Source organism: Chiroxiphia lanceolata, chromosome 24, assembly GCF_009829145.1.
Source record: "Chiroxiphia lanceolata isolate bChiLan1 chromosome 24, bChiLan1.pri, whole genome shotgun sequence".
NCBI classification, from domain to species: domain Eukaryota; kingdom Metazoa; phylum Chordata; class Aves; order Passeriformes; family Pipridae; genus Chiroxiphia; species Chiroxiphia lanceolata.
Genome location: NC_045660.1, coordinates 5,645,980 through 5,662,692, shown reverse-complemented (window position 1 = coordinate 5,662,692; position 16,713 = coordinate 5,645,980). Strand labels below are relative to the sequence as shown.

General features: G+C 52.6%; 1 protein-coding gene across 3 annotated transcripts in view; it reads left to right on the top strand.

Annotated features, from left to right (window-relative positions):
- The window catches only part of CSMD2 (CUB and Sushi multiple domains 2), a 264,720-nt gene that overhangs the window by 197,836 nt on the left and 50,171 nt on the right, over nucleotides 1-16,713 (top strand). For all 3 annotated transcript variants that reach the window (XM_032709961.1, XM_032709960.1, XM_032709962.1), the window contains 8 exons: nucleotides 4,167-4,263; nucleotides 5,060-5,164; nucleotides 8,506-8,624; nucleotides 8,712-8,781; nucleotides 11,812-11,928; nucleotides 12,311-12,520; nucleotides 12,829-13,017; nucleotides 16,271-16,448. In XM_032709961.1, the coding sequence (XP_032565852.1) occupies nucleotides 4,167-4,263; nucleotides 5,060-5,164; nucleotides 8,506-8,624; nucleotides 8,712-8,781; nucleotides 11,812-11,928; nucleotides 12,311-12,520; nucleotides 12,829-13,017; nucleotides 16,271-16,448 (1,085 nt within the window). The remainder of the gene's footprint in view (nucleotides 1-4,166; nucleotides 4,264-5,059; nucleotides 5,165-8,505; nucleotides 8,625-8,711; nucleotides 8,782-11,811; nucleotides 11,929-12,310; nucleotides 12,521-12,828; nucleotides 13,018-16,270; nucleotides 16,449-16,713) is intronic.

Below are 16,713 nucleotides of genomic sequence, written 5' to 3'. Positions count from 1 at the left end.
TCAGGGAAAGGTTCTTCCCCCAGAGGCTGGTTGGGCACTGCCCAGGCTCCCCAGGGTTTGGGCATGGCCCCAAGGCTGCCAGAGCTCCAGGAGGGTTTGGACAACACTCTGAGGGACAGGGTGGGATTGTTGGGGTGTCTGTGCAGGGCCAGGGCTTGGACTGGATGATCCTTGGGGGTCCCTTCCCAATTCTGCTGGAGCTGTAGGGTTTTAAGGAGATCTAAAAAGGGAGCAGACTTTGATTCCTGACTGCTCAACAGACACGAGGTACTCGGAGACCTGAGAGCTTTAAACTGGTGTTGTTTATTTATGGTTGCTCTGCTTTGGTTTATTTATGACAGCAGAGTCTGGAATTAACGGCCTCAAGCAGGAGGAGGACTGGTTAAATGGGATATTGGGAAGAAATCCTTTGCTATAAGGGGTGGTACCAGGCACAGGTTGCTGTGAGGAAAGGCTGGGAAAATTGGGATTGTTCAGCCTGGACAAGAGAAGGCTTTGGGGTGACCTGATTGTGACCTTCCAGTGCCTGAAGGGAGCTGAGAGACACTCTGAGGGACAGGGTGGGATTGTTGGGGTGTCAGTGCAGGGCCAGGAGCTGGACTGGATGGTCCTTGTGGGTCCCTCCCAGCTCAGGATACAATTCCAATGGATTTTTGCCTCCTGGAGGCACCGTGTGTGGGAAACCAGCTGGGGCCGTGTGGCTGTGCTGGGGAATATTTTGGATATTTGGATATTTTGGGTGTAGCTCTTTCCAGTGCTGTAATTCTGGGATGCTGGGAGCCCTGGGAGCATGGCTGTGCTGTGCCAGCAGAGGTGCAGCAGTGGGACTGTACAATCCCAGCCCTGCTGCTCCCTGTCTCCAGGTAAATGAACTCCCTCTTCAGATCCTTTTTGTGGGCCCTTATCATTCCTCTGCAGGAATGGCCCCGTGAGCAGGAGGATGTGGAGAATTAAACCCAAACATCAGAGACCAAAGCTGAGACAAAGCTCCCCCCCTGAGGTGTCCTCCCTGAGCCTGGCACAGGGTGACACCCAGGAGGTGGATTCTTGGGCAGGTCCATTCATCCCACATCTCCTTCCTTATCTGAGGGTTTCTTCCCTCCTCCTCTCCCCACTTCACGGGGTGTTTTGTTCATTAAGTGCTTTTATTTCTCTGCCCTGTGTTTGCTGATGGGTTTGCAGCTCCCAGCTCTTGGCACAGGGTTTGTTGGAACAGCAGCTCAGCTCTCCCAGGCTGGAGTTTTTTTTACCTGGGAATTGTTACCTGGTGCCACCACATCACGACCCAGAACCACACCTGACCTTGGCTCTGGGATGGGCAGAGCTGGGGGGAGCAGCACTGGGGGCATCACAGAGGAACAGCCCCAGCCTGGGGTGATGTTTTGAACCCTCTGCCAGGCTTTTGCTGTGCCCAGTCCAGCAAATTCTGGGATTTTAGCCATTTTTTAACCTCCCACAAATGGCAGGTGGATCCATTTAGCCCAGCCAAACTTGTCAAGAGTCGAGGCAGTTTGCAGGTTGCTGGAGATTCCTGGGGTGGGGAGGTGATAACTCAGTTAATTTTTAAAGCTTTGTAAATACCTGTCTGTGTTCTGCACCCCCATGTTTGGAGTGTGAACCCTCAGTGCCCCTTCCAGCCCCTTCCAGCCCCTTGGAGCTGTTTTTGCCCATCAGCTGAGCCCAGAGGGAAGCAGGAATTGCAGCAGGATGTTAAACCTGGCTTTATTCATAAGGGATTTTGTTTATTCTCACCTCTTGGGTTGTGCAGACACAGCTCTCATGTAAAACTGGGAAATGGAATGGCTTCATGGTTTAAAGGTTTGGGGGTTTTGGTTTTTTGGGGGTTTTTTAGGGGTTGGTTTTTTATTTTTCAGTGTTTTATTTTTTTATCCCTTTCCTGCTGGGTGGGATTTTTTTGCAGGGGATGTTTTGGGGTCTGACACAGACTGCAGGCAAACAAAAAAAATGTGTGTTTTGTGGTTGTGCTCTGCCAGTGCCAAGCTGGAAGTCCAGTTGGCAGGTCTGGGGTGGGAGGGTTTTGGTGGAGAGCAGGACCCTGGTCCTTCAGTGTGACCCCTTCCCCTGGGACAGCCTGAAAGAGGGGAAGTTTTTAGATGAGATATTAGGAAGAAATATTTTACTGAGAGGGTGATGAGACACTGGAGACACCCGAGGAAGGTGATGGTCACAGAGCTGGACCCACCACAGAACCTGCCCCCTTCCCTGGTCACTGCTTTTGTTTATTAGATGCTAATTTAAGCATCAGTTTACCCTGGTTTTGTGCAACAATTAAAGGTTAAACAACTGTAAATCAGGGGAGGAGGTGAAATTAAAGCTTTCTTGGTAGCAGGACTCACTTGCAGGATTTTTATGTAATCAGGGTACTTCTGGCATGAATTATTCATCCCCATAGCAAACCTTCCTGAGTGAATTAATTTATATACATGGCAGTAAATAGATGCAGATCCCTTGTGAATCCACATGTCAGACTAGAATTAGGACCTTAAAAATGTTTATTCCGTTAAGTTGGGGGGGGGATGGAGAGGAGAATAAATAATTTAGGAAATGTAAGAGCAAACAAAATGCTCCTTCTCAATCCACTTTCAATAATGGAAATCACAATAGGGGTGTAATGAGGCAGGAAGGGAGGGATTGGCTTGGTCAGTGTGAGCAGTGATGGCTCTGTGGGGGTCACTGCAATTCCTGCCAGATGAACTCCACTTACTCTCTGCTAAAAAAAAAAAATCCTTTGGAGGAACTTTAGAGCCTGTTTTATTGTGGAGAAGAAATCAAGGAGGAAAAAAGGTTAAAGTGGCCGAAATAATGAGGTTTGATTTGATTTTTTTTTTAATTATTTTATTTTAAATGGGTGTGTTGCATTTGCTGTTTAGAGGGGCAGAGGCAAGTGGGGGTTTGGGGTGGATGGAATAAGACTGGGGGGAAAAAGGGAGGGTTTTCCATGGAAAAAAACGTGGAATAAGACTGTGGGGAAACAGGGAGGGGGTTCCCAGGGTCGTGTCCACGTGTGTGGAGCTGAGATTTGAGGGCACTGAGCTCCCCTCCCTGCTCTGTGCTGCCAGGATCCAGCTGAATTCCACTGGGATTGGTAGGAATTCTTCATCCAGAGAGATCTGAAAGAGCTGAGGCTCTGCAGGAGAGGGAAATCTCACCCAAATTACCAAAGTTCCAGCATCCTCCTTGTCTGCAGCCGAGTTGTACAAGTCATTTCTGCTCCTGATTTGCCTTTTTTTAGGGCTTTGGTCTCCCAGTTCGATTTGAGGTGCCCAGTGTTTGAAAATTTCATCAAGAGCTGACAGATTAAAGCCGGTTTCTCCCAAACACCTTTGGCTTCCTCTCAGCTCTGCTGCCTCACTCTCTCAGCCAGTTCACCAACCTTGATTTACTTTGTGTTTTTAGTGGGACGCTGAATGCTTTGAACCCCCTGTATTTAAGGAATAAAGACAAAATCCCTTTTAATGGTAATCGTGGCAGACAAATCCGGGCCATTACACGGAGCTCTTTGCCAGGGGGATGAGCTGCTTTTGGGTGTAAATGCAGATTTCTCAGCTCGTTTGAGGATCGTGTTGATGTTCTCACTAATGGAGTCAAGTGACTTCTAAAGCCTCCAAACCTTATGGGCCGTGGCAGGGAAAGGTGAAATTTGAAAATGCAGCTCGAGTGATTCAACTAAAAGCCGAGAGAAACGAGGGAAAGGCAGAAACTTGATTGGATTTTTAAAAAAAAAAAAAAATCCCGTTGTTTAATGTTGGGGTTTTTTTGTTTCCTTTTAGCTAGTGGGTTGCTGGTGGTTGTTTTGGTTTGAAAGGGTTGAAAGTCTTCAGGGATTTCTCAAAACAAGGGGGGGAGAAAAAAGGCTGGGATTCTCAGCAGCTGCAAATGAGCTGTGCAGTTGCAGGAGCTCTCTCTTTGTGGGAGCAGCAGAAAACATCACTCCTGACACAGAGTCTGGAGTTGGAGGGAAAAAACAGCTGGATAAGCCCAGATAAGGCAGGAGGTCTCCAAGTTAAATAGGATAAATAAGGGTGTGTGGTAACTTGATTAGTGACCCTTTAACCGAGATTAATTTAATTTATTACCATTAGTGCAGGAACTGGCCTGTTATTTTATTTTATTTATTTTTTTTTTTGCCTTTTCTTTCCCTGCAGATCCAGGTGATCAGTTTTGTCACTGAGCAGAACTGGGATTCCCTGGAAGTGTTTGATGGAGGGGATAACACAGCCACCATGCTGGGGAGTTTCTCTGGTACGTGCTCAGCACCCCCCTGGGTCCAGCCCAGCATTTCACCTCCTAAAACTCAGCTTGTGCTTTAAGTGCTTCAGAACCCCAGCACAGATTTAAGCCTGGGCCTGTTGGGTTGGGAATTGGAGCTGTCTTCCTGTGGGAAACACTGACAGGGAGCCTCCAACACAATCCCAGTGGGGTTTGTTCCACAGCCCGGGATTGGGAATTCCCACAGCGCTGGTGGGTTGTGTGGGGTGAGCTCAGACACCTCACCTGCACCAAAATGTGTGAAAGGGCTACAAAACAACTGTGGTTTTTTGCTTCTCCGTGGGGGGAACTGTGGCTTTTGGCAGAGCAGGGAGGAGCCAGAGCTTTGGGAAGCTTTCAGATGCAGAACAACGACCCCAGTTCTTGGTGGTTTAAGACCCAAATGTGCTCCAGGTGCTTTGGGGTGGGGAGGAGAAGGGAGTCTGGGCTAGAGCTTCCAGGGGATGAGGCAGGAGAAGGAGTGTGGACTTCCCTGAGCTCCTCCCACGCTGTTCCTCACCCCCCCTTCCCTTCTTGATGCTTTTTGTCTGCCCCGTGGTGAGACTTCACAGGCCAAAATTCAGCAGCTGCCTGTTGGAAAGGCCATTGCAGAGGGGCCCTGGGTATTCCTCACTTGGCCTCATTAGAACCTGATCAAAACCAGGGGAGCTTGTTAAGTTTAAAGGACTTTTCTGTTCTCAGCCTCTCCTGCCTCAAATCTCCGAGGACACGGAGGAGGAGGAGAAGAAAGATCCTCTTCACTGTCTTTGTGCCCCTCTTGTTTTCCCAGGGACTACAGTGCCTGCTCTGCTCAACAGCACTTCAAACCAGCTCTATCTGCATTTCTACTCGGATATCAGTGTCTCTGCTGCCGGCTTCCACCTGGAATACAAAAGTAAGAGCAGCTCAGCCTTGATCTCCCAGTTCCTCTGAGTGCTGGGGAGACAATTACAGAGCTGCTGCTGCCACCTCCAAGCTGGGGAAGGGGCTGCTGGGGAAGGGGCTGCTGGGGAAGGGGCTGCTGGGGAAGGGGCTGCTGGGGAAGGGGCTGCTGGGGAAGGGGCTGCTGGGGCTCCCCTGCTCTCCAGCTGCAGGGAGGGGGGTGTTAAACAGAGAACAGATGCAGCAGAGGAGATCTGGGGTCATGGGCTGACCCTGGTGCTCTTGGTAGCCCTGTTTGTTGCTGTGTTGGAGCACAGGAGGAAGAGATGTGGAGGTAGAAGTATTAAAAATTCATGGAGAGTTGGTGTGTCCAGCACAGGGCTGTGATCTTTGCCTGGGAGGTGCCTGAAAAGCCAGAGGCTGGGAGGGCCTGCCTGCTCTTTGCATTCAGTGTTGGTCACTGCTGGAAAGAACATGCAGGGCTGGACATGTCGTCTCCCGAAAATCCTGGGTTGGGAGGGCCCTCAGAGGTCATCTCATGGCACCTCCCACAGAGAGCAGGGTCAGAGAGGAGATAAAACCAAATAACTTGGCTTTGCACATCTTCCTGCAGCCTGTGCTTGGGCAGACTGCAGGGCTGGAGCTGCACAGACACTCTGGGCACAGGGTGGGTGCTGAGCCCTCTGCTGAACCACCCTAGCAATGTTTGTCCTGTGCTGGGGGTGCAAAACAGGGCACAGTATTTTGTATTTTAGGTCCTCAGTGCTATGGGAACAAACCTGCCTGAAGCTGGAAGACGTGGCAGGGCAGGGAAGTCTCTTGGGAATGAGCTGTCAGGTTTGGGTGGGATTGCCAAAAACTTCCTTCTCCTCCCCTTGTGTGTGTTTTGATTCCTGCCATGGGAGCAGATGTCTGCTCAGGAAAGGTGTGTTCTGTGTTCCAGCCAAGCTGCAGAGGGTCACTGTGCTGGGGGCTGTGACCTCAGGCTGTTATTCCCTGTTCCAGCAGGGAGTTGTTTGGACAACACCAGGCGCACGGTGGCATTTTTGGGGTGTCCTGTGCAGAGCCAGGAGTTGGGGGGATGATCTTGGTGGGTCCCTTGGAGCTCAGGCTGCTCTGTGGTTGTCTCCAGGGAGGGTTTGAGTTGCTGCCATCCAGGCAGGGCAGGGCAGGAGGGCAGCTCCCAGCACATCCAGGGGGGGATGTTCAGCAGGCAGGGAGTGAGCAGTGCCAGAGATCCCTGTGGGACAGGGCTGGGAGCCAGGCTGGGGCTCCTGCAGCTCCCAGGGGCTGCTCTGCCCATGTCCCTGGTGTCCCTGCTGTCCCTGGTGCTGCTGAGGGCCCTGTGGGCACTGCTTTGTGCTCCCAATCTTGCCCGGGGCAATGCAAGCAGAGCTGGCTCTTGCTGGACACTTTGTCTGGTAATTGGTTCTGAAGCACAAATCTTGTCTCTGAAGCCAGCCAATGTTCTGTTGGTGGTTTTTGTTCTTGTCGTTTTGTTGTTGGTTTTTTGTTTGTTTGTTTGTTTGTTTTTCCCTAAAGCAACAAATAGGTTTGAAAGCTCATTTCATTTTGTAAAACATCCACAGAAATCCTGCCCCATCCCTGGAAGTCTTTACAGCCAGGTTGGAGCAAGCTGGGATAGTGGAATGTGCCCCTGCCCGTGGCAGGGGGTGGAATGGGATGAGTTTTAAGGTCCCTCCCAACCCAAACCAGTCTGGGATGCTGTGAATGTCACAGCTGAGCCTGTGCTTTAGAGGCCAGCAAGTACTGACCCTTCCAGCTTTTGCAGGCTTTGCAGATTGAAACTTTGTCAGTTATTGAGCCCAGCAAGATTACAGCAACCAGCAAGGGTGGGGACTGGGAGCTGCACAAATGGATGTTGGGTCAGACATTCCCTCGTTCCCTCTCCATCTCCCTTCCAATCAATAAGTTCTCTGAGCACCAAATTCCCCCACTGCAACAATCCTGGGCAGGTTTTTTTCATTAGGCTGGGGGATTTATCAGGCTTGCTCGTTTCCTTTGCTGAGGAAATGAATAGGTGTTGATTTTGGGGGCAGCTGGAATAACGTGGTTTTCTTGGCTTTGCTCACGCGACCAGAATTTCGGAGCCCCCCCAGCCCCAGGTTTTACCTCTGCAAGGAAGTTTGGAGAGATGAGCTAAAACACCAGAGTTTTCCTCCCTTTTCTCCCTCACTGGGTTGCTGGAGCAAAGCTCTTATCTCCCCATGCTCCACAAGCCAGAGCAGAGCAAGAACAATTTAGGGCTGAGTGGAACTCGGTGCCCACTGATCTGAACGGGAAGTTATTTAAAGCCATTTTCTCTCTCCTACCTCTCTGAAGGTCAAGCAGTACATCCATGTGCAGGGAGGGAACACATGTTTCCTTGCTGGGAAGCGTGACTGGGCTTTCAGGAGGAGACTCAGCCTCTCTCCCTCTCTCCTTTCTCTTTTATTTCCCCTCTGCTGTGGCTCGGTGGGGTTGAAGCAGAGCATCAGCCCTTGCAGTGATGCAGAAGGTTATCTTGTAGTGGCAGCTGCCAGCACAGAGAGCCAGGGAGGTGCTGGAAGCGGGTGTGAGGTGCCTTCAGGCTTCATTTTATCTCCCTTTGGTGTTTGGGAGGGAAGGAGAGACGTGTAAAGGAGAGACGTGTAAAGGAGAGCTCAGGGGTTGTTAATTGGGTTTGCAGCAGGATATTCCCAGTTGTAAATGTAGCTGGGATGGAAGTGGGATTGAATGAAATCTCGTAGGCTGTTCTGCAGGCACCAGCAAGGACCAGCCCTGCTTGTGGCTCCTGGCAAATTCAGGCTGTGATGGGAAATGGGAGGGAAAGGGTCGGAGACTGGAACCGTGCGGCTTCTGCCCAGAAAGGGGCAAATGACAACACATTCCATGTGCTCCTGATCTCCTCCATCCTCTCCCATCCCTCTCAGGTGCTGCCTGGCTGGCAGAGGCACACACAGTTCCAGGTGTGGGGTGAGAGGGTCGTGGTGGGTGTTTGGTTTCAGGTTGTCCCAGGTCCAGCTCCTCCATCACTGGTTCACTCGGGATGGGTTTGGCCATGAATCACCAAGGGGTTGGTGATACATTTCTGCCTGAAAAGAAATGTGTGTTCCAGGGAATATCTGTGGATCCTGGATGTGCCCTGTGACATGGGAATGCTGCACAACCAGGGCTGTCCATGGAGAATCCAAAGGCCACAGGACTTTGGGGAGAATCCAAACCCCCCCCACCGGTGGCGGTTGGCAAACAGGGGAATGGGGTGAAATGGAGACGTGTGTTCCCATTCCTCCTACCTCCAAGCACAGGTGCCACCCCTGCTCCCAGGAGCACTCATCCCTCTTCCCTCCACAGCTGTGGGTCTGTCCAGCTGCCCAGAGCCCCCCGTTCCTGGGAATGGCCTGAAGATCGGGGAGCGCTACTTGGTGAACGACGTCGTGTCCTTCCAGTGCGAGCCGGGCTACGCCCTGCAGGTATGGACAGTGCCCAGCCAAAGGGTGCCAACAGACACCTGGAACTGTGGGAGATCCAACCCTGTGTCTTGTTTCCCTCCCCTGCAGGGTCACTCCCACATTTCCTGCATGCCGGGCACCGTCCGCCGCTGGAATTACCCTCCGCCGCTCTGCATCGGTAGGGCTCCTGTTCTCTCTACCTGACACATGTTTATAGCACTTCCCCCCCAAAAAAATACAAGTTAAAGGGCTGATTTAGAGAAATTCAGGTTTGTTCTGAGTGTGGAAAAATCCTCATTTGTTGCCAGGGAAATTGCAACCCAGAAGTCCCCCGGGGGCTCCCCGGAGTGCTTTATTTTGAATGTTTAAAATGTGGCCGTAGTAGAAGATGTGAAATAACAAAATAATCTTGCTCAACACACAAAACCATTCAAAGGGGGAAACCTAAAATTCCTTTGTGCTGGAAGCAGGTTGGTTGTCACGGGTTGAGGGTTTTTTCTTCCACCTGAAGACCGTGGGCTGTTTTTATGAAATGAATCTTGATATCACATGGAGCCTGTTATCTCCCAGTATCCCAACTGCACCTCGGGTGCCTTGTTCCCACCCTGGAGTCCAGCAGGTCCTGTGGGACCATTTGTGACCACAGGTCACTTGTCAAGGTGGGTGTTTGCCCCTGACACTGCTGAGTGTTCAGAAGAGAAAAGGGCTGGGCAGTCCCCTTCCACCACGGAACAAGTGATCCCAAAGAGAAGAGGGACAGAGGTGCAGGGAACTTACTGGAGCTTTTTTGATTATTTTCAGTCTTTTGCTTTTAGCAAATCTAGATGTTTAATATTCATGTTGCACATTTTGCAGCTCTGAGAGAGACATTTATGCATTTAATAGCTTTAGTTAACAGTTATTTCAGGCTCCTGCTGTTCTAGCTTACATCATTTTGCTTTAAAGTAATTATAAGAGCTAACAGTTCTTTTATCTGATGATCTGCAGGCCAGGAATAAATAGAGAGACATTTACAGGAGAATGACTGAGCTAAAGGACCCACACCCCTGGGAGCTGCTCTGAAAGAAATCAGAAGCCCTTCGGCTCAGCTCTAGAGCTGGGAGATCCCAGCATGGAGGAGGATCCCAATATTCCCATCTGGCTGAGGAACTACAAATTTTCTTCTCTTAATCAGCACCAGTCCCTCAGTTCAGCAGGATTTTTTGCCTGCTTGGGCTGTGCCTCTGAGGCACTATTGGGGTGTGAACGCCAGCCTGGTTGACTCTGGGGGTCTCTGTGCCAGCCAGGACCACGAGCAGTGGTGCAAACACCCCCCCAGCCCTTCTGTTCCCCTCCCTTCTGTTCTGCCTCCCACTCTGCTGGAAAAGGTCACCCAGCTCCAGAGGGGCACAAACACCCCTGCAGCCGAGTGTGGGTCATCCAGGGACCTGGACAGGCTGGATCCATGGGCTGATTCCAATGGATGAGGTTCAACCAGGCCAAGGGCCGGGTCCTGCACTTTGGCCACAACAACCCCCGGCAGCTCCAGGCTGGGCCAGAGGGGCTGGAGAGCAGCCAGGCAGGAAGGGAGCTGGGAGTGGGGATGGACAGGGAGCTGAACAGGAGCCAGAGTGTGCCCGGGGGACAAGAAGGCCAATGGATCCTGGCCTGGCTCAGGAACAGTGTGACCAACAGGTCCAGGGCAGTGATTCTTGCCCTGGACTCAGCACTGGTGAGGCCACCCCTGGAGTGCTGTGTCCAGTTCTGGGCCCTCAGCTCAGGAAGGACATTGAGGGGCTGGAGCAGGTCCAGAGGAGAGCAACGAGGCTGGGGAAGGGACTGGAGCACAAGTGCTGTGAGGAGAGGCTGAGGGAGCTGGGGCTGTTCAGCCTGGAGAAGAGGAGGCTCAGGGGAGACCTCCTCACTCTCTGCAACTCCCTGACAGGAGGGGGGAGCCAGGGGGGGGTTGGTCTCTTTTCCCAGGCAACCATCAGCAAGACAAGAGGGCTCAGTCTTGAGCTGTGCCAGGGGAGGTTTAGGTTGGAGATTAGAAAGAATTTCTTTGCAGAGAGGGTGCTCAGCCATTGGAATGGGCTGCCCAGGGAAGGGGTGGATTCTCCATCCCTGGAGGTTTTTAAGATGGGACTGGATGTGGCATCAGTGCCATGGGCTGGGAACCACAGTGGGGTTGGATCAAGGGTTGGACTTGATGATCTTGGAGGTCCCTTCCAACCCAGCTGATTCTGTGATTCTATGATTCTATGATTCTATGATCCTGAGTGCCCATCATCCCCTCTGGGATGTCCCAGCACCCCGTGCTGACCATCCTGGGGCTCTTTGCCCTGTGCCCATCACGGGTCTGAGCCCTGCCCAGAGCCCTGGCCGTGGCTGTGCCCCTGCTCAGAGCACAACCCTCTTCCCCAACCGAAGTGTGCTGATTTTCTCCTGGTCTACTTCTCCCAGATGCTCGACTTCTAAATAATTCAGAAGTAGTTCTATTAAAGAGCCATTAAAGAAGAAAAAGAGAAATCTTCTGGGAGAAACCTTGTTAGTAGCAAGTACACACGTAATGAGATACTGGACAAAGAGTCTGTCCCCTGCTGTCAGAACCTGTTAGGGGAACATCCACCTGGATGGTGCTGCTGTAGCCAGGCAGAGGTCACCCAGATAAGCATGAGAAGATGCTATCTGTGTGCTTTAATTTCATGTGATGCCTTTTGTAAACATATTTTTGGGCTGTCATCTCTGGATCTCTCCTTGGGAGGGGATGGACTGCAGCGGGTCTGCAAACACCCTGTTCTGTATTTGGTGATGATTGCCCAGAGACTGGCAGGTGGAACAGGTAACAAGGAAAAGAAGTGGCTGTAACTGGAGTCAAAATTAGGATCACTCTGTTTCTCCACAGTAATTTTTCAGTTGGTTAAAAATTCAAGCTGGTGCATGACATGCACTGATACAATGTCTGGTTCCTCTCTTGCTGTTCAGGTCTGGCTCTCCCTCTGTGGTTGCCAAAACTGGATCTCTGGGCCCAGGCTTTAATCTCCAGAGGGCAGGAAAAGGATACCTGCATTAGTAATGTGCCTGGCCAGCTTTGTGTTGGTTCCATAGCAGGATTTCCTATTTCTCTTCTCAAGTGTTTCATTCCTTCATTTCCCACACAGCTGGCCATGACCATCCTCCAGAGAGACCTGTGAAGGGATCCTGACCATTAACCCTGTTGGTTTTACAGCCCAGTGTGGAGGAACAGCAGAAGAGATGGAAGGAGTGCTCCTGAGCCCAGGCTTCCCAGGAAATTATCCCAGCAACCTGGACTGCACGTGGAGGATATTGCTGCCAGTGGGGTTTGGTGAGACAGCTGGGTTTGAGACAGAAGAGGTGGTGGGAAGATCATAGAATCATGGCATGGTTTGGGTTGGGAGGGGCATTAAAGCCCATCTAGTCCCAGGGCAGGGACACCTTCCACTAGCCCAGGTTGCTCCAACCTGGCCTTGGACACTTCCAGGGATGGGGCAGCCACAGCTTCTCTGGGAACCTGTGCCAGGGCCTTCCCACCCTCAGAGGGAGGAATTTCTTCCTAATCTCCAGTCTGAACCTGCTCTCTGTCAGTGTGTGCCCACCCTCTATCCCTCCATGGTGAATGTCCCTCTGCCTGCCCGGGCTGTCCAGGGCCCCACGGGTGCTGCTGGAGGTGGAGCTTTAGGTGCAGACTGTTCCTTCCTGCTCTCCAGGTGCTCACATCCAGTTCCTGAACTTCTCCACCGAGCCCAACCACGACTTTGTGGAGATCAGGAACGGGCCCTACGACACCAGCACCGTCATCGGGCGCTTCAGCGGCGCCGACCTGCCCGGCTCCCTCCTGTCCACCTCCCACGAAACCACCGTGTACCTGCACAGCGACCACTCCGAGAACAAGCCAGGCTTCAAGCTGGAATATCAAGGTGAGGGGGGCACGGGTGGAGCAGCAGGGGGACAGTCATAGAGTCACAGAATCAGCTGGGTTGGAAGGGACCTCTGAGGTCATCCAGTCCAACCCTTGATCCAACCCCGCCGTGGTTCCCAGCCCATGGCACTGATGCCACCTCCCTGGGCAGCCCCTGCCAATGTTTTAACAATCTCTTCCATGGAGAAATTCTTCCTGATGTCCAACCTGACCCTCCCCTGGCGCAGCTTGAGGCCGTTCCCTCTCCTCCTGTCCCTCATTCCCTGAAAAGTGAAGTATAAATCATTTTCCCTTGGTTTTTCCCAGCCTACGAACTGCAGGAGTGCCCCGACCCGGAGCCTTTTGCCAACGGGGTGGTGAGAGGGGCCGGGTACAACGTTGGCCAGTCCATCTCCTTCGAGTGCCTCCCTGGCTTCCACCTGATCGGCCACCCCGTGCTGACCTGCCAGCACGGCACCAACAGGAACTGGGACCACCCCCTGCCCCGCTGTGAAGGTACGGCCTGGGGGGCACCCACGGGGGTGTCCCTGGGCACTGCAAAGGTTCCAGCTCTGTGCTGGCCTCCTGTGAGTCCCCGTGTGGTCACTGGGCTGGAAGTGGCACTGCAGAGCAAAGAGTGGCTGGAGGTGGGCTGGGAATCATAGAATCAATCATAGAATCACAGAATCAGCTGGGTTGGAAGGGACTTCTGAGATCATCAAGTCCAACCCTTGATCCAACCCCACTGTGGTTCCCAGCCCATGGCACTGATGCCACATCCAGTCCCATCTTAAAAACCTCCAGGATGGAGAATCCACCACTTCCCTGGGCAGCCCATTCCAATGGCTGAGCACCCTCTCTGCAAAGAAATTCTTTCTAATCTCCAACCTAAACCTCCCCTGGCACAGCTGAAGACCGAGCCCTCTTGTCTTGCCTGGGAAAAGAGACCAACCCCCCCCTGGCTCCCCCCTCCTGTCAGGGAGTTGCAGAGAGTGAGGAGGTCTCCCCTGAGCCTCCTCTTCTCCAGGCTGAACAGCCCCAGCTCTCTCTCTCTCCCTCAGCCTCTCCTCACAGCACTTGTGCTCCAGTCCCTTCCCCAGCCTCGTTGCTCTTCTCTGGACCTGCTCCAGCCCCTCAATGTCCTTCCTGAGCTGAGGGCCCAGAACTGGACACAGCGCTCCAGGGGTGGCCTCACCAGTGCTGAGTCCAGGGGCAGAATCACTTCCTTGGCCCTGTTGGCCACACTGTTCCTGATCCAGGCCAGGATCCATTGGCCTTCTTGTGCTCTTGGGGTCAAACCTTCTCCCCTGAAGTGCTGGAGCGTGTTCTCCCTGAGCTGGTGGTCAGCCTGGTCTGGCACAAAGCGAATATTTTGGGCAGTTCAGAACCAGGGAGCAACTTTTGGGCAGGGGTTGAGCCTCATGGTGTGGGTGAGGACAGTCTCCAGCTCTCCCCTCACTGCTGGGGCCGCTGGGAGCTGCATTTCAGAGAGACACAGTCCAGGGCCCTTGTAGGAATAATTACATTTTGCTTTATTTCTTCAACAGCGTTGAGCTTCTCTTGATTTAGCACTGGGAAACCCACTTAGTCCCTGGGCAGAGATCCTTGCAGCTCTGGCACTCTCAGTTGGGAAGGTGGTGTCCCTGCCCTGGTCTCCTTAGTGTGGCATCTCCAAAATGACCCAGATGGGAGATCTTCAGGAACTTTCCATGCTCTCCTTTCTGCAGACCAGTGTGCCAGGAGGCCCCTGCAGGCTAAGGGAGTGGAGATCTGTATTCCAGGCATCAAAACTCCAGTGTCCAAATTCTCTTTCCCCCCCCACAGCGTGGCTGTTTCAGCCTGTCATCCACGGGGCCAGTGGCCCGAGTTCTGTGTGATTGACTTCAGAAGCTTTGCAGGTGAACCTTTGAGAAGTTCAGCCCTGCTTATTGAAGATTTTCCTCCACCTTTCCCAGGAGCACTGACCTTTCTCCCAGCCTCTTACAGCCCTTGGTCTGCAGGAAGTGCAGGGAGGGAGAGAGAGAGGTGATATTTTCCCTCTTTTAAGTCCTTGAACCCCAGAGAACACAGAGCACAAAGAACCAAATCCTCAGCTGCTCTTTCTGAGTCCAGCACTGTGTCAGTGGGAGCCTGTCTTGTGCCCAGAGGGTGCTGGCAGCAGGATTGTGCCCTCACCTACCTCGGGCATCAGCTCTGCCAACTGTAGCCCTCTCTGTTATTGTGTTTTTAAGTAGTTTGCTGGCTCTGCAGCACTTTAAGAGCAGAGAGGTGAGGGTGAGGGACGTTTTGGCCCATTTACTGCTGCTCTCTGTGCACATCTACTGGGCTCTTCCTGCTGGTAAAGCAATACAGACTTGCCTTTTCTTGCTCTTTCCCTTAAATGGTCCATTTTTTGCATAGCAGCAGGCAGGGAGGACGTGCTGCCTTAGGCAAAGCACCTCACCTTTTTCCCTGGCAGGTCAGTGCTGAAAGGTCTTTTAATTAAAAGAGAAGCTGTTAATTCTGAAATAAAAGGCACAGAGGTTTTTCCAGCACTGCTCCAGAGAGGTTTTGCAGGGATCAGCAGCCTTCCTGCTGCTCTACAGGGCAGGAGGGAACTTGGCCCCTAAGGCTTCCTCGGGTGTGTGTTTGAGAAGATGAGCGTGGGGAGTTCTATAAATACACATGGGGAGAGCAGGGGCAGGCAGGGAACACGTGGAGTTTGGCTCTCAGCTGGCTCAGGGAGGTCTGGGAGCTGCTCCTGCATGGAAAGCAGAGTCTTGCTCTGTGTGAGACCCTGAGCCAGGATCCGTGAGTTGTGTGGGGAGGGAGAACCGTGGAATCATTGAGGGTGGAGAAGACCTTTGAAGGTCACCAAAGTCCCACCATCAACCCAGCACCATGTCCACCACTAAACCAGGTCCTCAGGAGCCACATCCTGTGATTTTTGAACGTTTCCAAGGGTGGTGACTCCAGCAGTGCCCTGGGCAGCCTGTTCCCATGCCAGGATTGGGTCAATGCAGCTCCTTGGCCTTGGGGCAGAGCTGGCTCAGGCAGGGGACACTGAGCTGTGCCAGTGCCTGCAGTGGGTGCAGGAGGCCAGGAGCACCTGCAGGTGCTGTCAGCATTCCCATTTCCATGCCAGGGCAGTGCAGAGGCTGCTGCTTGTACCTGAGCCACCCGGAGCTGTGTCCCTGCAGCAGGAGGTCACCCTCCTGTGCCCCCAGGGCCCTGCCCAGGCTGTCTCCAGTTGCCTGTCTTTAGTTTGTGAGTCCATTTGGAGCTGGAGGGCTCCTGGTGCAGTGGAACTGTCCTGGTGATTAATGGCTTGGACTCTGCTGCCACACAAATCCTCATTTCCCCCCTGCTGGCCCAGCCCCTGCTGCAGGAACAAGGGCATGGATTTGCCCACTGGTGTGATCCCAGCAGGAGCTCTGTTTTCCGTGCAGACAGCTGGTGGAGCCCAGGGACTCTTAGCAGGGCATGAGAGACAATTTGTTTGCACACCTGGCTGTCACATCTGGACAAAACGCCCTGGCAGGCTCCTCTCAGCTCTGGAGCACTTCATAAATTCACTGTAATGGGATGAAGTTAAAAAGGTTTGACGTGCTCGTGGCAGGTGGAGACTGTTTGAGGCGAGTCAGGCCAAGATCTGGGTCCTCCTGCATCCAGAATTGGCATCTTGTTATGATCAAAAAGGAAAGAAAAATGGGAAATAGGGGATTTTTAAGAGTTATGTTCGGGGGGGTATTTCTTCATCAGGTTTGTGTTTCTCTCTGATTCCCTGCAGTGCCTTGTGGGGGGAATGTCACCACCCAGAATGGGACAGTTTACTCCCCTGGCTTCCCCAACCAGTACCCCAATTCCCAGGACTGCACTTGGCTCCTCACGGTGCCCGTGGGATATGGGATCCACCTCAACTTCACCCTGCTGCAGACAGAGCCCTACAACGACTTCATCACTGTGTGGTGGGTACAGCCCAGCTTTGGGGGGCTCCTGGAGCCACTCCAGGGGCTCCATCTGGGAAAGGTGCCCTTGGCTTTTCCATGGGAACTGGGATCTCTGCTGGAGATGGGCTCAGCTCTGCTGCAGTGACACTGCTTTCTTCACCCCAGGGGCTTTCCAGACTGGGAGCTTCCTTTTCTACTTGTAGGAGGGAAGAGAAATCATTATTTTTGCATTATTTCTTTTAATAGAAATAGATAGAAATATTATTTATGCACAGTGCTGTGC